Genomic DNA, 25,769 nt, shown 5'->3' with positions numbered 1-25,769 from the left:
ATGGTACAAGAGTATATAGCAGACAGCTAAACCAGTACTGAAACATATCAGCAGAGGTAATGGTAGAGGAGTATATAGCAGACAACTAAACCAGTACTGAAACTTTTCAGCAGAGGTAATGGTAGAGGAGTATAAAGTCGATCTGTGAAGGGAAATGCACGACTGAATTTACAGAGAGCCCTAGAATAGATTTCCCATAGGTGAAAACATGACGTCATCAGGCAATACTCCCTTCACATCCCTCAGACAAACACTGTACTTTGAGAGGAATTGGGCTTCAAAATGCTTAGAAGCGCCGTTCACAGAAGAAATCAAGCACGACTTGCTTCACCATCCTCCAACGTAGGCAAAGTTTGTAAAACTAAGGTATGAGTGAGGTGGGAGGTGTATTTATAGGCATTTTGAGGTTTGGGAAACTTTGCCCCCTCCAGGTAGGAATGTATATCCCATACGTCACTAGCTCATGGACTCTTACGTGAAAGAAAATTATCATGTTATTACTTAACTATCCTGCACCCCACTGTGAGTGCGATTTCTTCTGCTGGCTGTATTTGCTTAGGCTATTAAATAGTATACAAACTTCCAGTATAGGTTGGGAAACCACAGGCTAAATCAGCTATGTCAAATGCCAAAATAAGGGTAAAGGAGCTACTTGTAAACAATTTAATACACTCCAGCAGGTAAAATAGATCATTGTGAATAATTTAATGGGGAGATTTTTGGGGGGTGAACTGTCCCTTTAAGGGGTTAATACACATTAGAAGATCATTTGCCCTATATTATGTGTATATTATTAAAACACGTTAAGGAATACTAGTATAAGATTGTACAATATAAAATGTGTTGTCACTGAGCAGAAATGTAGCAAAATATAGTCTACAAAAGAATTGTAAATTGCCTGTGCTCTTATGGCACTTTGTGACTGCTGTGATCCCTTTTACATGTAACATTCAGGGTGATAAAACTGCACTTCTTTAACTTGTGATACGTTGTTTTTATTTGAAATATTCTTTACTGAAAGTCTGTACACGGAAGTTCTTTTCACCTTTTTAACCACTGATTTGCAGCATAATTTATTTCCCTGGAGATTTTCAGACAACCTACGTACATTTCTAAACATAACAGAAATAATAATTTATTCATTATTTAGTCATGTTTAATTACATTTACTTAAAGGGACATTAAACACTAAATACATGCTAGATAGAATAATACATTCAAAGAAAAGATTAGTCCATGAGTAACATGTAGATGTATTTTTTAAAGTTTCATTAGTTGTTTAAAAAGTGACAAAATAAGTGTAAAGTTTTAGTGTCTATAAAACACTGGGAGCTGCCATGTTGTAACTTGTGTTACCTTCTCTGCTGTGGCCAATTAGAGTCAGTTATAAATAGGTCACTAGAGTGTGCAGCCAATGGTTGTGCTGGATTTAACAGTGTTCTGCACTTCCATTTCTAACAGGAACTGAAAAGCTCACAATTTCAGAATGGAATTACAGGCAAAGAGGGCAAAATAAATAATGAAAGTATATTGCATAGTTGTTTTTTTATATAAAATTTATCATTTTATATTACCATCTCAAAGTGTTTAATGTCCCTTTAATAACTAAAGCCTGAAGTCACAAAAATGTATCTAATTGTATTTAAAATAAGTTAATTGTGAACTATTGTGAAAATGAAAGATGTGGTATAACAAACATATCGTATGTAAAATACACAGCTAGACATTTATTTGTATTCATGCGTATGTTCCGTTTGTTTCGCTTCAGGCCTTCATTCAGATCACCTATGTGGAACCTTACTTTGACACCTATGAAATGAAGGACAGGATCACATACTTTGATAAGAACTATAACCTGCGCCGGTTCATGTACTGTACTCCATTCACGCTTGATGGGAGAGCTCATGGCGAGCTTCATGAACAGTTCAAGCGGAAGACTATCCTAACTACATCACATGCCTTCCCGTACATCAAAACCAGAATAAACGTCATCCACAAGGAGGAGGTGAGTAACCTGTGGTTTGGTTTCCTAGAGTTTTACCTGCTGAAATGTATTAAATTGTTTACAAGTAGCTCATTTACCTTTATTGTGACATTTGAAATAGCTGTTTTGGTCTGTGGTATCCCCACCTATACACACCATTTAAATACTTAAAGGAACAGTCTACTCTAGAATTGTTATTGTTTAAAAAGATAGCTTATCCCTTTATTGCCCATTCCCCAGTTTTGCATAACCGACATGGTTATATTAATATACTTTTTACCTCTGTGATTACCTTGTATATAACCCTCGGCAGACTGCCCCTTATCTCAGTTATATTAATATACTTTTTACCTCTGTGATTACCGTGTCTCTAACCCTCTGCAGACTGCCCCTTATCTCAGTTATATTAATATACTTTTTACCTCTGTGATTACCGTGTCTCTAACCCTCTGCAGACTGCCCCTTATCTCAGTTATATTAATATACTTTTTACCTCTGTGATTACCCTGTATCTAAGCCTCTACAGACTGCTCCTTATCTCAGTTATATTAATATACTTTCTTTTACAAAGATATGACGAGTCCACGGATTTCATCCTTACTTGTGGGATATTAACCTCCTGCTAACAGGAAGTGGCAATGAGCACCACAACAGAGCTGTATATATAGCCCCTCCCTTCCTTTCCACCTCCAGTCATTCTCTTTGCCTGTGTTATACTAGGAAGACATGATAAAGTGAGGTGTTAGTTTTAGTTTCTTCAATCAAGAAGTTTTTTATTTTAAATGGTACCGGTGAGTACTATTTTCCTCAGGGGGATATGGAAGAAGATTTCTGCCCTGAGGTTGAAGGTCTTAGCAGTTGTAACTAAGATCCACAATGGTTCCCACAAGACTTCTGAAGGTAACCATGGGACATCTTCAGTGTGGAGACCAGTTTCATGCTACAAGCAGCAATATGGTATGTGCAGCCTTTTTATTCTGAGGAGACTTGGTATATCAGAAATGGCTGTCATTTTTTTTCCTGTATGGGAATGGGGTAAGCAGTAATCCTATTTACAAAGAGGGGTATTACTGGATGCCCAAATTTAATTTCTAAATGGTTGACTTTATATGGGCATTTTGTGACATGGGAGAGACAAAGAAAAACGATATATTACGTTTTTATTTTTGGCATTGAAATCATGTTTAATGGTGTGTTTAAGAGGTTATACTGGGTTGTGCATAACTTAGGTGTAAAACCGCTTTCCCATGCAGTTGTGTTTGGGCCTACTCCGGCATTGACCTTAAGGGGCGAGGCTTATTTTCGCGCGCTCAGATGCGCACTTCCTTCAGGCTAGGCAGCAGCAAGCAGTAACTTCGGTGGCTCCTGGCAGTACAAGATGGTCTGGAGTGTTGAAAAGTTGTTTCAAAGTACCCTGGGGGCAGGTAGGCGCCACAGAGGAGCTGTGGCGAGGTGCAGAGGGTATTTTTTGACTGTTAAATAACATATTGTTTATCTAAGTACTTTAAGAGCCTTTTTCTCTTGTTAAGTGTATCCAGTCCATGGATCATCCATTACTTGTGGGATATTCTCCTTCCCAACAGGAAGTTGCAAGAGGATCACCCACAGCAGAGCTGCTATATAGCTCCTCCTCTAACTGTCATATCCAGTCATTCTCTTGCAAGCCTCAACCAAGATGGAGGTCGTAAGAGGAGTGTGGTGTTTTATACTTAGTTTATTCTTCAATCAAAAGTTTGTTATTTTTAAATGGTGCCGGAGTGTACTGTTTATCTCAGGCAGTATTTAGAAGAAGAATCTGCCTGCGTTTTCTATGATCTTAGCAGAAGTAACTAAGATCCATGGCTGTTCTCACATATTCTGAGGAGTGAGGTAACTTCAGAGAGGGAATGGCGTGCAGGTTTTCCTGCAATAAGGTATGTGCAGTTAATATTTTTCTAGGGATGGAATTTGCTTGAAAATGCTGCTGATACCGAACTAATGTAAGTAAAGCCTTAAATGCAGTTATAGCGACTGGTATCAGGCTTATTAATAGAGATACATACTCTTATAAAAATGTAATATAAAACGTTTGCTGGCATGTTTAATCGTTTTTATATGTATTTGGTGATAAAAACGTATTGGGGCCTAGTTTTTTTTCCACATGGCTGGCTTGAATTTTGCCTAGTAACAGTTTCCTGAAGCTTTCCACTGTTGTAATATGAGTGGGAGGGGCCTTTTTTAGTGCTTTTCTGTGTAGCTAAAAATACTGACAGAGACATTCAGCTTCCCTCTGCATGATCCAGGACATCTCTGGAGGGCTCAAAAGGCTTCAAAGTCGTTTTTGAGGGAGGTAAAAAGCCACAGTAGAGCTGTGGCAGTTGTGAAAAAAAAAAAAAAAAAAAAAAAAAACGTTTTTGTCTTTTATTATTCAGTTTTGGGTATTAAGGGGTTAATCATCCATTTGCAAGTGGGTGCAATGCTCTGCTAACTTGTTACATACACTGTAAAAATTTTGTTAGTGTAACTGCCTTTTTTCACTGTTATTTCAAATTTTGACAAAATTTGTGTTTCTTAAAGGTACAGTAACGTTTTTTTATATTGCTTGTAAACTTATTTAAAGTGTTTTCCAAGCTTGCTAGTCTCATTGCTAGTCTGTTTAAACATGTCTGACACAGAGGAAACTACTTGTTCATTATGTTTGAAAGCCATGGTGGAGCCCCATAGGAGAATGTGTACTAAATATTGATTTCACCTTAAACAGTAAAGATCAGTCTTTAACTATAAAAGAAATATCACCAGAAGATTCTGACGAGGGGGAAGTTATGCCGACTAACTCTCCCCACGTGTCAGACCCTTCGCCTCCCGCTCAGGGGATGCACTCTAATATGGCGCCAATTACATCAGGGACGTCCATAGCGATTACCTTGCAGGACATAGCTGCAATCATGAATAATACCCTGTCAGAGGTATTATCCAGGTTGCCTGAATTAAGAGGCAAGCGCGATTGCTCTGGGGTTAGGAGAAATACAGAGCGCGCAGATGCTGTAAGGGCCATGTCTGATACTGCGTCACAATATGCAGATCATGAGGACGGAGAGCTTCAGTCTGTGGGTGACATCTCTGATTCGGGGAAACCTGATTCAGAGATTTCTAATTTTAAATTTAAGCTTGAGAACCTCCGTGGGTTGCTTGGGGAGGTATTAGCTGCTCTGAATGACTGTAACACAGTTGCAGTACCAGAGAAATTGTGTAGGCTGGATAAATACTATGCGGTACCGGTGTGTACTGATGTTTTTCCTATACCTAAAAGGCTTACAGAAATTATTAGCAAGGAGTGGGATAGACCGGGGGTGCCTTTTTCCCCACCTCCTATATTTAGAAAAATGTTTCCAATAGACGCCACTACACGGGACTTATGGCAGACGGTCCCTAAGGTGGAGGGAGCAGTTTCTACTTTAGCAAACCGTACTACTATCCCGGTTGAGGACAGTTGTGCTTTTTCAGATCCAATGGATAAAAAATTGGAGGGTTACCTTAAGAAAATGTTTATTCAACAAGGTTTTATTTTACAGCCCCTTGCATGCATTGCGCCTGTCACGGCCGCGGCGGCATTTTGGTTTGAGGCCCTGGAAGAGGCCATCCATACAGCTCCATTGACTGAAATTATTGAAAAGCTTACAACACTTAAGCTAGCTAACTCATTTGTTTCTGATGCCATTGTTTATTTGACTAAACTAACGGCTAAGAATTCCGGATTCGCCATCCAAGCGCGTAGGGCGCTATGGCTTAAATCCTGGTCAGCTGACGTGACTTCGAAGTCTAAATTACTCAACATTCCTTTCAAGGGGCAGACCTTATTCGGGCCTGGTTTGAAGGAAATTATTGCTGACATTACTGGAGGTAAGGGTCACACCCTTCCTCAGGACAGGGCCAAAGCAAAGGCCAAACAGTCTTATTTTCGTGCCTTTTGAAATTTCAAGGCAGGTGCAGCATCAACTTCCTCCGCTTCAAAACAAGAGGGAACTTTTGCTCAATCTAAGCAGGCCTGGAAACCTAACCAGTCCTGGAACAAAGGCAAGCAGGCCAGAAAGCCTGCTGCTGCCTCTAAGACAGCATGAAGGAACGACCCCCTATCCGGCGACGGATCTAGTAGGGGGCAGACTTTCTCTCTTCGCCCAGGCGTGGGCAAGAGATGTTCAGGATCCCTGGGCGTTGGAGATCATATCTCAGGGATATCTTCTGGACTTCAAAGCTTCCCCTCCACAAGGGAGATTTCATCTTTCAAGGCTATCTGCAAATCAGATAAAGAAAGAGGCATTCCTACGCTGTGTGCAAGACCTCCTAGTTATGGGAGTGATCCATCCAGTTCCGCGGACGGAACAAGGACAGGGTTTTTATTCAAATCTGTTTGTGGTTCCCAAAAAAGAGGGAACCTTCATACCAATTTTGGATCTAAAGATCTTAAACAAATTCCTCAGAGTTCCATCTTTCAAAATGGAAACTATTCGGACCATCCTACCCATGATCCAAGAAGGTCAGTACATGACCACAGTGGACTTAAAGGATGCCTACCTTCACATACCGATTCACAAAGATCATCATCGGTTTCTAAGGTTTGCCTTTCTAGACAGGCGTTACCAATTTGTAGCTCTTCCCTTCGGGTTGGCTACAGCCCCGAGAATTTTTACAAAGGTTCTGGGCTCACTTCTGGCGGTTCTAATACCGCGAGGCATAGCGGTGCCTCCGTATCTAGACGACATCCTGATACAGGCGTCAAGCTTTCAAGTTGCCAAGTCTCATACAGAGATAGTTCTGGCATTTCTGAGATCGCACGGGTGGAAAGTGAACGAGGAAAAGAGTTTTCTATCCCCACTCACAAGAGTCTCCTTCTTAGGGACTCTTATAGATTCTGTAGAAATGAAAATTTACCTGACGGAGTCCAGGTTATCAAAACTTCTAAATGCTTACCGTGTTCTTCACTCCATTCCGCGCCCTTCGGTAGCTCAGTGTATGGAGGTAACCGGCTTAATGGTAGCGGCAATGGACATAGTGCCATTTGCGCGCCTTCATCTCAGACCGCTGCAATTATGCATGCTGAGTCAGTGGAATGGGGATTACACAGATTTGTCCCCTCTGCTAAATCTGGGTCAAGAGACCAGAGATTCTCTTCTCTGGTGGTTGTCTCGAGTACACCTGTCCAAGGGTATGACCTTTCGCAGGCCAGATTGGACAATTGTAACAACAGATGCCAGCCTTCTAGGTTGGGGTGCAGTCTGGAATTCCCTGAAGGCACAGGGATCGTGGACTCATGAGGAGAAACTCCTTCCAATAAATATTCTGGAGTTAAGAGCGATATTCAATGCTCTTCTGGCTTGGCCTCAGTTAGCAACACTGAGGTTCATCAGATTTCAGTCGGACAACATCACGACTGTGGCTTACATCCACCATCAAGGGGGAACCAGGAGTTCCCTAGCGATGTTAGAAGTCTCAAAAATAATTCGCTGGGCAGAGTACCACTCTTGCCACCTGTCAGCAATCCATATCCCAGGCGTGGAGAACTGGGAGGTGGATTTTCTAAGTCGTCAGACTTTCCATCCGGGGAGTGGGAACTCCATCCGGAGGTGTTTGCTCAGTTGATTCATCGTTGGGGCAAACCAGAGTTGGATCTCATGGCGTCTCGCCAGAACGCCAAGCTTCCTTGTTACGGATCCAGGTCCAGGGACCCAGAAGCGACGCTGATAGATGCGCTAGCAGCGCCTTGGTTCTTCAACCTGGCTTATGTGTTTCCACCGTTTCCTCTGCTCCCTCGACTGATTGCCAAAATCAAACAGGAGAGAGCATCGGTGATTCTGATAGCACCTGCGTGGCCACGCAGGACTTGGTATGCAGACCTAGTGGACATGTCATCCTTTCCACCATGGACTCTGCCTCTAAGACAGGACCTTCTGATACAAGGTCCTTTCAATCATCCAAATCTAATTTCTCTGAGACTGACTGCATGGAGATTGAACGCTTGATTCTATCAAAGCGTGGCTTCTCCGAGTCAGTCATTGATACTTTAATACAGGCACGAAAGCCTGTTACCAGGAAAATCTACCACAAGATATGGAGTAAATATCTTTATTGGTGTGAATCCAAGACTTACTCATGGAGTAAAGTTAGGATTCCTAGAATATTGTCTTTTCTGCAAGAGGGCTTGGACAAAGGATTATCAACTAGTTCCTTAAAGGGACAGATTTCTGCTCTGTCTATTCTTTTGCACAAGCGTCTGGCAGAGGTTCCAGACGTCCAGGCATTTTGCCAGGCTTTGGTTAGATTTAAGCCTGTGTTTAAACCTGTTGCTCCCCCGTGGAGCTTAAACTTGGTTCTTAAGGTTCTTCAAGGAGTTCCGTTGGAACCCCTTCATTCCATTGATATTAAACTTTTATCTTGGAAAGTTCTGTTTTTGATGGCTATTTCCTCGGCTTCGGAGAGTCTCTGAGCTATCTGCCTTACAATGTGATTCTCCCTATCTGATTTTTCATGCAGATAAGGTAGTTCTGCGTACCAAACCTGGGTTTTTACCTAAGGTGGTTTCTAACAAGAATATCAATCAAGAGATTGTTGTTCCATCGTTGTGGCCTAATCCTTCTTCAAAGAAGGAACGTCTTTTACATAATCTGGACGTAGTCCGTGCCTTGAAGTTTTACTTACAAGATACTAAGGATTTTCTTCAAACATCTTTCCTGTTTGTCGTTTACTCTGGACAGAGGAGAGGTCAAAAAGCTTCGGCAACCTCTCTTTCCTTTTGGCTTCGGAGCGTAATAAGCCTAGCCTATGAGACTGCTGGACAGCAGCCCCCTGAAAGGATTACAGCTCATTCTACTAGAGCTGTGGCTTCCACCTGGGCCTTCAAAAATGAGGCCTCTGTTGAACAGATTTGCAAGGCTGCGACTTGGTCTTTGCTTCACACTTTTTCAAAATGTTACAAATTTGATACTTTTGCTTCTTCGGAGGCTGTGTTTGGGAGAAAGGTTCTTCAGGCAGTGGTTCCTTCCGCTTAATCCTGCCTTGTCCCTCCCATCATCCGTGTACTTTAGCTTTGGTATTGGTATCCCACAAGTAATGGATGATCCGTGGACTGGATACACTTAACAAGAGAAAACATAATTTATGCTTACCTGATAAATTTATTTCTCTTGTAGTGTATCCAGTCCACGGCCCGCCCTGTCCTTTTAAGCCAGGTCTAAATTTTAATTAAACTACAGTCACCACTGCACCCTATGGTTTCTCCTTTCTCTGTTTGTTTTCAGTCGAATGACTGGATATGACAGTTAGGGGAGGAGCTATATAGCAGCTCTGCTGTGGGTGATCCTCTTGCAACTTCCTGTTGGGAAGGAGAATATCCCACAAGTAATGGATGATCCGTGGACTGGATACACTACAAGAGAAATAAATTTATCAGGTAAGCATAAATTATGTTTTTCTGCCCTTACTTCTGGGTGCAGTAATTTTTGGGTAAACCAACGATTTACAGTTAAATTTGTAGTTAATTTAACATTGTTTAAGCATTTTGGAAAAATTGTTCACTTTTTCTTTTCTTAAAGGCTCAGTACACGTTTTTTCAACAGTTTATTTTAAGCAATAAATAAGTGTTTAAACGACTTTTGTTGTTATTACTAGTCTGTTCAACATGTCTGACATTGAGGAATCTCATTGTTCTATGTGTTTAGACGCTATTGTGCAACCCCCTCTAACATTGTGTAACTCTTGTACTGAAAGAGCCTTACATTGTAAAGACCATATATCAGGTCAAGAAAGTGTGCCTAAGGATGATTCTCAGTCTGAAGAGAATCAGGATATGCCATCCAATTCTCCCCAAGTTTCACAACCTTTAACGCCCACACAAGCAACGCCAAGTACTTCTAGTGCGTCTAATTCCTTTACTCTGCAGGAGATGGCTGCAGTTATGTCAACTACCCTTACAGAGGTATTATCTAAATTACCAGTGTTGCAGGGTAAACGCAGTAGGTCAGGTATTAATGTAAATACTGAATCCTCTGATGCTTTATTAGCTATTTCTGATGTTCCCTCACAGTGTTCTGAGTTGGGGATCAGGGAATTACTGTCTGAGGGTGAAATTTCAGATTCAGGGAATGTTTTGCCTCAGACAGATTCGGGTGCTATGTCATTTAAATTTAAGCTTTAACACCTCCGCCTGTTACTTAGGGAGGTTTTAGCGACTCTGGATGATTGTGATTCCTCCAAAGAAATTGTGTAAAATGGATAAATATTTGGAAGTTCCTACTTACACTGATCTTTTTCCGGTTCCTAAGAGAATTTCGGAAATGATAAGAAAGGAATGGGATAGACCAGGTATACCGTTTTTTCCCCCTCCTAATTTTAAGAAAATGTTTCCTATATCAGATACCATTCGGGACTCATGGCAAACGGTCCCTAAGGTAGAGGGAGCTATATCTACCCTAGCTAAGCGTACTACTATACCCATTGAGGATAGTTGTGCTTTCAAGGATCCTATGGATAAGAAATTAGAGGGTCTATTAAAGAAATTATTTGTTAATCAGGGGTTTCTTTTACAACCTACGTCTTGCATTGTTCCAGTAACTACTGCCGCAGCTTTTTGGTTTGAGGCTCTAGAAGAGTCTCTTTTGGTTGAGACTCCATTAGATGACATCTTAGATAGAATTAAGGCTCTCAAGCTAGCTAATTATTTTATTACTGATGCCGCTTTTCAAATTACTAAATTAGCGGCAAAGAATGCAGGATTTGCTATTTTTAGCACGTAGAGCATTGTGGCTCAAATCTTGGTCTACTGACGTCTCATCAAAAACTAAGCTTTTAGCTATTCCTTTTAAGGGTAAGACCCTTTTTGGACCTGCATTGAAGGAAATCATTTCTGACATTACAGGAGGTAAAGGTCATGCCCTACCTCAGGATAAGTCTGTTAAAATGAGGGGTAAACAGAATAATTTTCGTTCCTTTCGGAGCTTTAAAGGAGGACCCCCCGCTTCCTCTTCTTCCACAAAGCAGGAAGGGAATTTTACCCAATCTAAGTCAGTCTGGAGACCCAATCAGAACTGGAATAAGGGTAAACAATCCAAAAAGCCTGCTGCTGCTCCTAAGACAGCAGGAAGGGGCGGCCCCCGATCCGGGACCGGATCTAGTAGGGGGCAGACTTTCTTTGCCCAGGCTTGGGCAAGAGATGTTCAGGACCCCTGGGCACTAGAAATAGTGACCCACGGTCGGTTATCAATTGGAATTCAAGGACTTTCTCCCAAGAGTGAGATTTCATCTTTCAAAGTTATCTGCAAACCAGATAAAAAGAGAGGCGTTCTTACGCTGTGTAAAATACCTTTTTACTATGGGAGTAATTTGTCCAGTTCCAAAATTGGAACAGGGACAGGGGTTTTACTCAAACCTATTTGTGGTTCCCAAAAAAGAGGGAACGTTCAGACCCATCTTAGACCTCAAGTGTCTAAACAAATTTCTAAGAGTTCCATCATTCAAGATGGAGACAATACGAACAATTTTACCAATGATCCAGGAGGATCAATATATGACTACCGTGGACTTGAAGGATGCTTACCTTCATATTCCTATCCACAAGGATCATCATCAGTTTCTAAGGTTTGCCTTCTCAGACAAACATTATCAGTTTGTGGCTCTTCCCTTCGGGTTGGCCACAGCACCCAGAATCTTCACAAAGGTTCTAGGGTCTCTTTTGGCGGTTCTCAGAACGTGAGGCATAGCGGTGGCGCCTTATCTGGACGATATTCTGATCCAGGTGTCAACATATCATCTGACAAAATCTCACACAGACACAGTGCTGTCTTTTCTGAGAACTCACGGCTGGAAGGTGAACATAGAGAAGAGTTCACTTGTCCCACAGACAAAGGTTCCTTTCTTGGGAACTCTGTTAGACTCTGTAGCCATGAAAATATTTCTGACGGAGGTCAGAAAATCAAAGATTCTAAATACTTGCCGAGCACTTCAGTCCATTCCTCGGCCATCAGTGGCTCAGTGTATGGAGGTAATCAGATTAATGGTAGCGGCAATGGACATCATTCCGTTTGCTCGCTTTCATCTCAGACCACTGCAGCTGTGCATGCTCGGACAGTGGAATGGGGATTATGCGGATTTATCTCCTCAGATAAATCTAGATCAAGAAGCCAGAGACTCTCTTCTTTGGTGGTTGTCGCTGGATCATCTGTCCCAGGGGACTTGCTTCCGCAGACCCTTGTGGGTGATAGTGACAACGAACGCCAGCCTCCTGGGCTGGGGTGCAGTCTGGAATTCCCTGAAGGCTCAGGGTGTTTGGACTCAGGTGGAGTCTCTACTTCCAATCAATATTCTGGAACTGAGAGCAATATTCAATGCGCTTCAAGCATGGCCTCAGTTGGCTTCGGCCAAATTCATCAGATTCCAGTCGGTCAACATCACGACTGTGGCCTATATCAATCATCAGGGGGGAACCCTGATCCTGATCCTCTCTCATCCTTAGCGATGAGAGAGGTATCCAAAATAATCTGTTGGGCGGAGGCCCACTTTTGTCATCTGTCAGCAATCCACATCCCAGGTGTAGAGAACTAGTAAGCGGATTTTCTAAGCAGACAGACGTTTCTTCCGGGGGAGTGGGAACTCCACCCGGAGGTATTTGCCTCATTGATTCGCCGATGGGGCAAACCGGAATTGGATCTGATGGCATCTTGACAGAATGCCAAGCTTCCAAGATACGGATCCAGGTCGAGGAATCCCCAGGCCGAACTGATAGATGCCTTGGTCATTCAGCCTAGCTTATGTGTTTCCACCGTTTCCTCTCCTTCCACGCGTGAATGCTCGAATCAGACAGGAGAGAGCTTCGGTGATCCTGATAGCGCCTGCTATTTGGTATGCGGATCTAGTGGACATGTCTTCACTACCGCCGTGGAAACTTCCTTTGAGACAGGACCTTCTCATTCAAGGTCCTTTCCAACATCCAAATCTAACTTCTCTGCAGCTGACTGCGTGGAGATTGAACACTTGATTTTATCGAAGCGAGGATTCTCTGATTCTGTTATCAGTACTTTGATACAGGCTAGAAAGCCTGTCACTAGAAAGATCAATCTTAAGATATGGCGTAAATATCTTTATTGGTGTGAATCCAAGGGCTACTCATGGAGTAAAGTTAGGATTCCTAGGATTCTGTCTTTTCTCCAAGAAGGATTGGAGAAAGACCTATCAGCTAGTTCCTTAAAGGGACAAATTTCTGCATTGTCAATTTTGTGCCAGATGTTCAGTCTTTTTGTTAAGCTCTAACCAGAATTAAGCCTGTATTTAGACCAATTACTCCTCCCTGGAGTTTGAATTTAGTTCTTCGAGTTCTTCAAGGGGTTCCGTTTGAACCATTACATTCCGTAGATATAAAATTATTATCTTGGAAAGTTCTGTTTTTGGTTGCTATTTCTTCTGCTCGACGAGTTTCTGAGCTTTCAGCGTTAGTGTGATTCGCCTTATCTCATTTTTCATTCTGATAAGGTGGTGTTACATACCAAACCTGGAATCATTCCTAAGGTTGTTTCAAATAAGAATATTAATCAGGAAATTGTAGTTCCTTCTTTATGTCCTAACCCTTCTTCAAAGAAGGAGCATATGTTGCATAATTTGGATGAGGTCCGTGCCTTAAAGTTTTACTTACAGGCATCTAAGGATTTCCATCAATCATCTTCATTATTCATTGTTTATTCTGGAAAGCGTAGGGGTCAGAAAGCTACGGCTACCTCTCTTTTTGGCTGAGAAGCATCATCCGCCTGGCATATGAAACTGCTGGACAGCAGCCTCCTGAAAGAATTACGGCTCATTCTACTAGGGCTGTGGCTTCCATATGGGCTTTTAAAAGTGATGCTTCTGTTGAACAGATTTGTAAGGCTGCGACTTGGTCGTCCCTTCATACTTTTTCCAATTTTTACAAATTTGATACTTATGCTTCTTTTGAGGCTATTTTTGGGAGAAAGGTTCTTCAAGCAGTGGTGCCTTTCGTTTAGGTCCCTGTCTTGTCCCTCCCTTTCATCCGTGTCCTATTGCTTTGGTATTGGTTTCCCGCAAGTAAGGATGAAATCCGTGGACTTGTCATATCTTTGTAAAAAGAAAAGTAAATTTATGCTTACCTGATAATTTCTTTTACGATATGACGAGTCCACGGCCCACCCTGTTATTTTAAGACAGATTTATTTTATTTTTTGTAAACTTCAGTCACCTCTGCACCTTTTTAGCCTTTCCTTTTCTCTTCCTATAACCTTCAGCCAAATGACTGGAGGTGGAGGGGAAGGGAGATGCTATATATACAGCTCTGCTGTGGTGCTCTTTGCCACTTCCTGTTAGCAGGAGGTTAATATCCCACAAGTAAGGATGAAATCTGTGGACTTGTCATATTGTAAAAGAAATTAATTGATCAGGTAAGCATAAATTTACTTTTTTACCTCTGTAATTACCTTGTATCTAAGCCTCTGCAGACTGCTCCTTATCTCAGTTATATTAATATACTTTTTACCTATGTGATTACCTTGTATTTAAGCCTTTGCAGACTGCCCCTTATCTCAGTTATATTAATATACTTTTTACCTCTGTGATTACCTTGTATCTAAGCCTCTGCAAACTGCTCCTTATCTCAGTTATATTAATATACTTTTTACCTCTGTGATTACCTTGTATTTAAGCCTCTGCAGACTGCCCCTTATCTCAGTTATATTAATCTACTTTTTACCTCTGTGATTACCTTGTATCTAAGCCTCTGCAAACTGCTCCTTATCTCAGTTATATTAATATACTTTTTACCTCTGTGATTACCTTGTATCTAAGCCTCTGCAGACTGCTCCTTATCTCAGTTATATTAATATACTTTTTACCTCTGTGATTACCTTGTATCTAAGCCTCTGCAAACTGCTCCTTATCTCAGTTATATTAATCTACTTTTTACCTCTGTGATTACCTTGTATCTAAGCCTCTGCAAACTGCTCCTTATCTCAGTTATATTAATATACTTTTTACCTCTGTGATTACCTTGTATCTAAGCCTCTGCAAACTGCTCCTTATCTCAGTTATATTAATATACTTTTTACCTCTGTGATTACCTTATATCTAAGCCTCTGCAGACTGCCCCTTATCTCAATTATATTAATATACTTTTTACCTCTATGATTACCTTGTATCTAACCCTCTGCAGACTGCCCCTTATCTCAGGTATATTAATATACGTTTTACCTCTGTGATTACCTTGTATATAACCCTCTGCAGACCGCCCCTTATCTCAGTTATATTAATACACTTTTTACCTCTGTGATTACCTTGTATCTAACCCTCTGCAGACTATATATATATATATATATATATATATATATATATATATATATATATATATATATATATAAATTTACAAAAGTGTGGAAGAAAAACAAAAAAGTCCAGAACCTATCTTAATACAAAGACTCAGGAATTTTATTCCGGTAACTTATATGTAAATGTATCTCGAATGACTTAGGGTCAGCTAAAGTCAGACGTGGTGCAGACCCCTAAAATTTAAATTTAATCCAGTATTATATAGATAAAGAGAAATGGTAGAGCTATATGAGATACCATTAATTAAAGTAGGGGATTTCAGCACTCAAATTGTAACCCATTTAATCCAATTCCTTAGAAAAGTACGGCTGCAGGGCAACACAGAATCCAAAAAATGAACTACACATGCACAGATTCAAACACATGCAATTAGTTTATTGCAAGAAGCTGCCAACACAAAAATAAACAGCTAAAATGCTTATCATCTCTAAAATGCACCACTGCAGTGGATTTTTAATAAAGCATACCAAGCAAAATGATATATTATCACAAATATTTTTAGAGCTAGATGCTGCAAACAGGTTGGTTTAGAACATGTGATCTGCAGGTTACTAACTAATAAAATACAACAACAAATCTTATGTTAATTTATCTATTATAGTAACAGAACAAAGTGTCTGGGATTGGTGGCATCAGTGAACACATTGGACAATATGTTGACTTCTTCCTGAGACCCTTCCTTTTATCTCTTCCCTCGTATGTAAAAGACACTCCAGACCTCCTGAGGAAATTAGACGACCTAACTGTTTCCCCTGACACTATCCTAGTCTCTTTAGACGTAGAAAGTCTTTATTCATCTATACCACATGAGAAAGGAATTAGTGCCTGTAGACTTTTTCTAGAGAGTAGGGGTTTAAACAGTGACATGCATACAGCCTTTGTCATAAAACTTCTTCATTTCATTCTTGAAAACAATGTTTTTCAGTTTGATGGCTCAGTATATAGGCAGGTCAGGGGGACAGCTATGGGTGCGGTATGTGCGCCAACTTATGCGTGTCTCCATTTGGGAGCATGGGAGTTGGATGTCTTTGATCAATATAGTGAGACGTTTGACTCCCATGTGTCCCTATGGATTAGATTTGTGGATGACATCTTTATCCTTTGGGATGGCCCCCTGGCCTGCCTACATGATTTCGTTTCTGAGTTAAATAAAAATGATCGTAACATTTTTTTAACTTATTCCTATAGCAATAAGGAATTACCCTTTTTAGACATTTGTATTAAAAAAGAAGGAATCCGTATCTCGACTGAAAATTATCGTAAAGACACGGCAACAAACAATCTGTTGGAAGCCTCAAGTGGGCATCCAGAGCCCTTGAAAAAAGGCATTCCATATGGCCAACTCTTGAGATTAAAAAGAAATTGTTCTTCTAATACTAAATTTAATTATCATGCTGAAAAAATGTGTAAACGTTTCATTGAAAGAGGTTATTCTCATAACCTAGTCAAAAAAACCTTAAACAAAGTAAGTAAATTGAACCGTCAAGATCTCCTGTATAACCAAAAAGAAACAAAAACTGAGAATAACATCAGATTCATTACTACATTTAATTGCCAATGGCAAAGTATAAGAAATATTTTATCTCAAAATTGGCATTTTTTAACCTTAGATGACAAAATAGCTGATAAGGTAGGAAGTAGACCCCTATTGACCGCAAAAAAATCTCCTAATCTTAAAGATAAATTAGTTAGAAGCAGATTTACTCGGTCTGAACCAGGTACAAACTGGTTAACTAAAAAACAAGTGAAAGGAAGCTTTCCTTGTGGGCATTGTGTCTATTGTCCCTATTTGCCAAAAAGCAAAACATTTTCAGCCAATACAGGTAAAAATTATACTATCAGATGTTTTTCAAACTGTAACTCAGTGGGGGTTGTTTATCTTTTGGGGTGCTCCTGTCCCCTGTTCTATGTGGGTAAAACAAAACGTTTGTTCAAGGACAGGGTACAGGAGCACAGAGATGACATCCTCTACGGGAGAGATACAAGTGTGGCTCGTCACTTTAAGGAAGTTCATAATAGTAGTACTGTTTCTTTAAAATTTATAGGGATTGACAGAGGAATAACAAATGGAAGAGGTGGAGATGAGGATAACTGCTTGTTAAAAAAGGAAGCAAGATGGACCTTTATGCTGAATACGGTGTCACCGTTAGGCTTAAATGAAAGGATCGAATATGCATCTTTTCTAAAATAGAGATTTGCATCTTGAAGTTGAAATTCTCTACTTGTTGCAATTGGAGAAAAAATAAATAAATGAGAAGTTGTATCACTTTTAGATAATCTTTATAAATAGGTCATTAACTATGACATTCATTTTCCATACAGTTTGTTTCTAAAGTTGTGGATCTATTATGTCAAAGTTCACCTTCATAGAAACATTTGTAGCTATCCTGTAAGTCATTTCAAATTTACAGAATTCAAGTTAATATAGGATTTATGTAAAGCCCATTCATCTAGACATGGTAACCAAAGAAATAAAGTTTAATTGAGCTGCAACATGCATAAGGTTTTTTCACATGCGATTTTTTTGTTTGTTGTATAGAGGTTGCTAAACATAAAAAATGTTCCATCTTTTCAATGCAAACCATTTTGTATTAATCTAAAATATAGATAATCAATGAACCTACAAACAGGAATGTTTTGTTTTAGAATATAAGAAGGTGCGTGTAAATAGCTAATTTGATTGGCTGAAGTGCTACCTCCCAGTTCATTGGTTTTGCAATAAAGGCTGTAATTAGGAGGAGATGGACAGTCCTGACGAGGCCCCTGTTTCGCTCAGCATTATGGGGCGAAACGCGCGTCGACTTTCTTGAAAACAGCTATCACTGCACCTGTGAATGAAGCAGCTGGCCAAAGCCTGCCCGGGAATTTCAAAAATCAAACTGAAGAAGCAAGCCTGGATCTTGCGGTAATCAAGTGGTTCCTATAAACCGCCTGGATACGGTTTACATACAGAAGCAAAACGTACACCGGCAAGTCTGTGTCCCCAGTGAGCAGGGAGACGCGGTTGTGAGAGGTGAGACAAGGATGTCAGAGGCTCATGTCCCGGTCCGTTCGTCAATTATACTGTGACTTTGTTTTCCCGGATGTTTGCTGCAATACGGTAACACAGGTCTGCTGTATTGTTTCTGCTTTTCACCATTGAAAGATGTTCTATCTGCTATCAAGCAATATTAATGCCAAGTTCTAGTTAACAATAGAGGACGCCTTTACCTCGGTTAACACTAATTAACGAACATATGTTTGCAAAAAGGTTTATCTCAGCTGGATTACAAAGTGATACAAATTGTTACTAAAATATAACATCAGATTTCCTCCATCCAAGGACTCATATGGTCTTTATAAAGGACTTTGTTCTGTTACTATAATAGATAAATTAACATAAGATTTGTTGTTGTATTTTATTAGTTAGTAACCTGCAGATCACATGTTCTAAACCAACCTGTTTGCAGCATCTAGCTCTAAAAATATTTGTGATAATATATCATTTTGCTTGGTATGCTTTATTAAAAATCCACTGCAGTGGTGCATTTTAGAGATGATAAGCATTTTAGCTGTTTATTTTTGTGTTGGCAGCTTCTTGCAATAAACTAATTGCATGTGTTTGAATCTGTGCATGTGTAGTTCATTTTTTGGATTCTGTGTTGCCCTGCAGCCGTACTTTTCTAAGGAATTGGATTAAATGGGTTACAATTTGAGTGCTGAAATCCCCTACTTTAATTAATGGTATCTCATATAGCTCTACCATTTCTCTTTATCTATATAATACTGGATTAAATATATATATATATATATATATGTGTGTGTGTATATATTATATATATATATATGTGTGTGTGTGTATATTATATATATATATATATATATATATATATATATATATGTGTGTGTGTGTATATATTATATGTATATATTATATATATATATATATGTGTGTGTGTGTGTGTGTGTGTGTGTGTATATTATATATATATATATATGTGTGTGTGTGTGGGTATATTTCTTCTGTTATGTGTGATCAGTCCACGGGTCATCATTACTTCTGGGATATAACTCCTCCCCAACAGGAAATGCAAGAGGATTCACCCAGCAGAGCTGCATATAGCTCCTCCCCTCTACGTCACTCCCAGTCATTCTCTTGCACCCAACGACTAGATAGGATGTGTGAGAGGACTATGGTGATTATACTTAGTTTTTATAACTTCAATCAAAAGTTTGTTATTTTATAATAGCACCGGAGCGTGTTATTACCTCTCTGGCAGAGTTTGAAGAAGAATCTACCAGAGTTTTTACTATGATTTTAACCGGAGTAGTTAAGATCATATTGCTGTTTCTCGGCCATCTGAGGGAGGTAAAAGCTTCAGATCAGGGGACAGCAGGCAGATGAATCTGCATTGAGGTATGTAGCAGTTTTTATTTTCTGAATGGAATTGATGAGAAAATCCTGCCATACCGTTATAATGACATGTATGTATACTCTACACTTCAGTATTCTGGGGATGGTACTTCACTGGAATTACTCTGTAAAAAGTACAGTAAACCTTTTAATAGGTATTTATTATGTTAAACGTTTTTGCTGGAATGTAGAATCGTTTGCATTTTCTGAGGTACTGAGTGAATAAATGTTTGGGCATTATTTTTCCACTTGGCAGTTGCTTGTTTTAATTGTGACAGTTTCGTTTCTCTCTCACTGCTGTGTGTGAGGGGGAGGGGCCGTTTTTTTGGCGCTCTTTGCTACGCATCAAAAATTTCCAGTCAGTTACTCTTGTATTTCCTGCATGATCCGGTCATCTCTAACAGAACTCAGGGGTCTTCAAACTTCTTTGAAGGGAGGTAGATTCTCTCAGCAGAGCTGTGAGACTTATATATTGACTGTGATTAAAAACGTTGCTCTGTAATTTTTACGTTTCAAATTTAATTATTGTTACTTTACTAATGGGAACAAACCTTTGCTAAAGTTGTGTTGTTTTCAAGGATTGATGCTATAACAGTTTTTCAGTTCATTATTTCAACTGTCTTTTAATCGTTTAGTGCTTCTTTGAGGCACAGTACGTTTTTGTTAAATAAGATTGTAACCAAGTTGCAAGTTTATTTGCTAGTGTGTTAAACATGTCTGATTCAGAGGAAGATACCTGTGTCATTTGTTCCAATGCCAAGGTGGAGCCCAATAGAAATTTATGTACTAACTGTATTGATGCTACTTTAAATAAAAGCCAATCTGTACAAATTGAACAAATTTCACCAAACAGCGAGGGGAGAGTTATGCCGACTAACTCGCCTCACGTGTCAGTACCTGCATCTCCCGCCCGGGAGGTGCGTGATGTTGTGACGCCTAGTACATCTGGGCGGCCATTACAGATAACATTACAAGATATGGCTACTGTTATGACTGAAGTTTTGGCTAAATTACCAGAACTAAGGGGCAAGCGTGATCACTCTGGGGTGAGAACAGAGTGCGCTGATAATACTAGAGCCATGTCTGATACTGCGTCACAGCTTGCAGAGCATGAGGACGGAGAGCTTCATTCTGTGGGTGACGGTTCTGATCCAAACAGATTGGATTCAGATATTTCAAATTTTAAATTTAAGTTGGAGAACCTCCGTGTATTACTAGGGGAGGTTTTAGCGGCTCTTAATGATTGTAACACTGTTGCAATACCAGAGAAATTGTGTAGGTTGGATAAATACTTTGCGGTACCGGCGAGTACTGACGTTTTTCCTATACCTAAGAGACTAACTGAAATTGTTACTAAGGAGTGGGATAGACCCGGTGTGCCGTTCTCACCCCCTCCAATATTTAGAAAGATGTTTCCAATAGACGCCACCACACGGGACTTATGGCAAACGGTCCCTAAGGTGGAGGGAGCAGTTTCTACTTTAGCTAAGCGTACCACTATCCCGGTGGAGGATAGCTGTGCTTTTTCAGATCCAATGGATAAAAAATTAGAGGGTTACCTTAAGAAAATGTTTGTTCAACAAGGTTTTATATTGCAACCCCTTGCATGCATCGCGCCGATTACGGCTGCGGCAGCATTTTGGATGGAGTCTCTGGAAGAGAACCTTAGTTCAGCTACGCTGGACGACATTACGGACAGACTTAGAGTCCTTAAACTAGCTAATTCATTCATTTCGGAGGCCGTAGTACATTTAACCAAACTTACGGCTAAGAATTCAGGATTCGCCATTCAGGCACGTAGGGCGCTGTGGCTAAAATCCTGGTCAGCTGATGTAACTTCTAAGTCCAAATTACTTAATATACCTTTCAAAGGGCAAACTTTATTTGGGCCCGGTTTGAAAGAAATTATCGCTGACATTACAGGAGGTAAGGGCCACGCCCTGCCTCAAGACAAAGCCAAAGCTAAGGCTAGACAGTCTAATTTTCGTCCCTTTCGGAATTTCAAAGCAGGAGCAGCACCAACTTCCACTGCACCAAAACAGGAAGGAGCCGTTGCTCGTTACAGACAAGGCTGGAAACCTAACCAGTCCTGGAACAAGGGCAAGCAGGCCAGGAAACCTGCTGCTGCCCCTAAGACAGCATGAATCGAGGGCCCCCGATCCGGGACCGGATCTAGTGGGGGGCAGACTCTCTCTCTTCGCCCAGGCTTGGGCAAGAGATGTTCAGGATCCCTGGGCGCTAGAGATCATATCTCAGGGATACCTTCTAGACTTCAAATTCTCTCCCCCAAGAGGGAGATTTCATCTGTCAAGGTTGTCAACAAACCAGATAAAGAAAGAAGCGTTTCTACGCTGTGTACAAGATCTACTATTAATGGGAGTGATCCATCCGGTTCCGCGGTCGGAACAAGGACAAGGGTTTTACTCAAACCTGTTTGTGGTTCCCAAAAAAGAGGGAACTTTCAGGCCAATCTTGGATTTAAAGATCCTAAACAAATTCCTAAGAGTTCCATCGTTCAAAATGGAAACTATTCGGACAATCTTACCCATGATCCAAAAGGGTCAGTACATGACCACAGTGGATTTAAAGGATGCTTACCTTCACATACCGATTCACAAAGATCATTACCGGTATCTAAGGTTTGCCTTCTTAGACAAGCATTACCAGTTTGTAGCTCTTCCATTCGGATTGGCTACGGCTCCAAGAATCTTCACAAAGGTTCTGGGTGCCCTTCTGGCGGTACTAAGACCTCGAGGAATTTCGGTAGCTCCGTACCTAGACGACATTCTGATACAAGCTTCAAGCTTTCAAACTGCCAAGTATCATACAGAGTTAGTCCTGGCATTTCTAAGGTCGCATGGATGGAAAGTGAACGAAAAGAAGAGTTCTCTCTTTCCTCTCACAAGAGTTCCATTCTTGGGGACTCTTATAGATTCTGTAGAAATGAAGATTTATCTGACAGAAGACAGATTAACAAAACTTCTAAATGCATGCCGTGTCCTTCATTCCATTCAACTCCCGTCAGTAGCTCAATGCATGGAGGTGATCGGCTTAATGGTAGCAGCAATGGACATAGTACCCTTTGCACGTCTACATCTCAGACCGCTGCAATTGTGCATGCTGAGTCAGTGGAATGGGGATTACTCAGACTTGTCCCCTACTCTGAATCTGGATCAAGAGACCAGAAACTCTCTTCTATGGTGGCTTTCTCGGCCACATCTGTCCAGGGGGATGCCATTCAGCAGGCCGGACTGGACAATTGTAACAACAGACGCCAGCCTACTAGGTTGGGGCGCTGTCTGGAATTCCCTGAAGGCTCAGGGACAATGGAATCAGGAGGAAAGTCTCCTACCAATAAACATTCTGGAATTGAGAGCAGTTCTCAATGCCCTTCTGGCTTGGCCCCAGTTAAAAACTCGGGGGTTCATCAGGTTTCAGTCGGACAACATCACGACTGTAGCTTACATCAACCATCAAGGAGGGACAAGAAGCTCCCTAGCAATGATGGAAGTATCAAAGATAATTCGCTGGGCAGAGTCTCACTCTTGCCACCTGTCAGCAATCCACATCCCGGGAGTGGAGAACTGGGAGGCGGATTTCTTGAGTCGCCAGACTTTTCATCCGGGGGAGTGGGAACTTCATCCGGAAGTCTTTGCCCAAATACTTCGACGTTGGGGCAAACCAGAGATAGATCTCATGGCGTCTCGCCAGAACGCCAAACTTCCTCGCTACGGGTCCAGATCCAGGGATCCGGGAGCGGTTCTGATAGATGCTTTGACAGCACCTTGGAACTTCGGGATGGCTTATGTGTTTCCACCCTTCCCGCTGCTTCCTCGATTGATTGCCAAAATCAAACAGGAGAGAGCATCAGTGGTTCTAATAGCGCCTGCATGGCCACGCAGGACTTGGTATGCAGATCTAGTGGACATGTCATCCTGTCCGCCTTGGTCTCTACCTCTAAGACAGGACCTTCTGATACAGGGTCCATTCAAACATCAAAATCTAACTTCTCTGAAGCTGACTGCTTGGAAATTGAACGCTTGATTTTATCAAAACGTGGTTTTTCTGAGTCGGTTATTGATACCCTGATACAGGCTAGGAAGCCTGTTACCAGAAGGATTTACCATAAGATATGGCGTAAATACCTATACTGGTGCGAATCCAAGGGTTACTCCTGGAGTAAGGTTAGGATTCCTAGGATATTGTCCTTTCTACAAGAAGGTTTAGAAAAGGGTTTATCGGCTAGTTCATTAAAGGGACAGATCTCAGCTCTGTCCATCTTGTTGCACAAGCGTCTGTCAGAAAATCCAGACGTCCAGGCCTTTTGTCAGGCTTTAGCTAGAATCAAGCCTGTGTTTAAAACTGTTGCTCCGCCATGGAGTTTAAACCTTGTTCTTAACGTTCTACAAGGAGTTCCGTTTGAACCCCTTCATTCCATTGATATAAAGTTGTTATCTTGGAAAGTGTTATTTTTAATGGCTATTTCTTCGGCTCGGAGAGTCTCTGAGTTATCAGCTTTACATTGTGATTCTCCTTATTTGATTTTTCATTCAGATAAGGTAGTTCTGCGTACTAAACCTGGGTTCTTACCTAAGGTAGTCACTAACAGGAACATCAATCAAGAGATCGTGGTTCCTTCCCTGTGCCCGAATCCTTCTTCAAAGAAGGAACGTCTTCTACACAATCTGGATGTAGTTCGTGCCCTCAAGTTCTACTTGCAGGCAACTAAGGATTTTCGACAAACTTCTTCCCTGTTTGTCGTGTACTCTGGTCAGAGGAGAGATCATAAGGCTTCGGCTATCTCTCTCTCCTTCTGGCTTCGTAGCATAATTCGTTTAGCCTATGAGACTGCTGGACAGCAGCCTCCTGAAAGAATTACAGCTCATTCTACTAGAGCTGTGGCTTCCACTTGGGCCTTTAAGAATGAGGCCTCTGTTGAACAGATTTGCAAGGCTGCAACTTGGTCTTCGCTTCATACTTTTTCCAAATTTTACAAATTTGACACTTTTGCTTCTTAGGAGGCTATTTTTGGGAGAAAGGTTCTTCAGGCAGTGGTTCCTTCTGTATAGTGAGCCTGCCTATCCCTCCCGTCATCCGTGTACTTTTGCTTTGGTATTGGTATCCCAGAAGTAATGATGACCCGTGGACTGATCACACATAACAGAAGAAAACATAATTTATGCTTACCTGATAAATTCCTTTCTTCTGTTGTGTGATCAGTCCACGGCCCGCCCTGTTTTTTAAGGCAGGTAAATATTTTTTAAATTATACTCCAGTCACCACTTCACCCTTGGTTTCTCCTTTTTCGTTGATTCTTGGTCGAATGACTGGGAGTGACGTAGAGGGGAGGAGCTATATGCAGCTCTGCTGGGTGAATCCTCTTGCATTTCCTGTTGGGGAGGAGTTATATCCCAGAAGTAATGATGACCCGTGGACTGATCACACAACAGAAGAAAGGAATTTATCAGGTAAGCATAAATTATGTTTTTATATATAATGTGTGTGGGTATTATATATATATATATATATATATATATATATATGTGTGTGTGTGTGTGTGTGGGTATATTATATATATATATATATATATGTATATGTGTGTGTGTGTGTATTTTATATATATATATATATGTGTGTGTGTGTATATTATATATATATATATATATATATATATATATATATATATATATATATATATATATATAAAAGTCCAACAATAACCTGCACAACGGAGCGCACAAATAATCCTCTGTTTCCTGGAAATAAAGACGGCTCTATTTAGAAAGGGGAGGGCGGGATATTTAAATCCCTTACTTACAGGCTATGGCAGCTATTGGTTCAGCGTGTCTGTTTTCACACGCCAGAAAGCAAAATCCATGATCCACAGAAAGAACCAAAATAAGCGCTTCAAAGCCAAAGTTGATGAATAAAAGAACTTGAGTATTTATTAGGACATCTAAAAACAAAGAATGTCCACAAAGGACAAAAGGTAATCCAGGTTAGTGTAGCAGGCACACAGAGCAGACATGTTTCGTGCTCAGG

At 40.7% G+C, this 25,769-nt stretch overlaps 1 protein-coding gene across 13 annotated transcripts in view; it reads left to right on the top strand.

The window, feature by feature from the left end:
- The window catches only part of DOCK7 (dedicator of cytokinesis 7), a 695,569-nt gene that overhangs the window by 634,566 nt on the left and 35,234 nt on the right, over window positions 1-25,769 (top strand). For all 13 annotated transcript variants that reach the window (XM_053693655.1, XM_053693653.1, XM_053693652.1 and 10 more), the window contains one exon: window positions 1,769-2,005. In XM_053693655.1, the coding sequence (XP_053549630.1) occupies window positions 1,769-2,005 (237 nt within the window). The remainder of the gene's footprint in view (window positions 1-1,768; window positions 2,006-25,769) is intronic.

Source organism: Bombina bombina, chromosome 10 (genome assembly GCF_027579735.1).
Source record: "Bombina bombina isolate aBomBom1 chromosome 10, aBomBom1.pri, whole genome shotgun sequence".
Classification (NCBI taxonomy): Eukaryota; Metazoa; Chordata; class Amphibia; order Anura; family Bombinatoridae; genus Bombina; species Bombina bombina.
The sequence above is the reverse complement of the archived record's forward strand: the minus strand, read 5'-3'. Positions and strand labels throughout refer to the sequence as shown.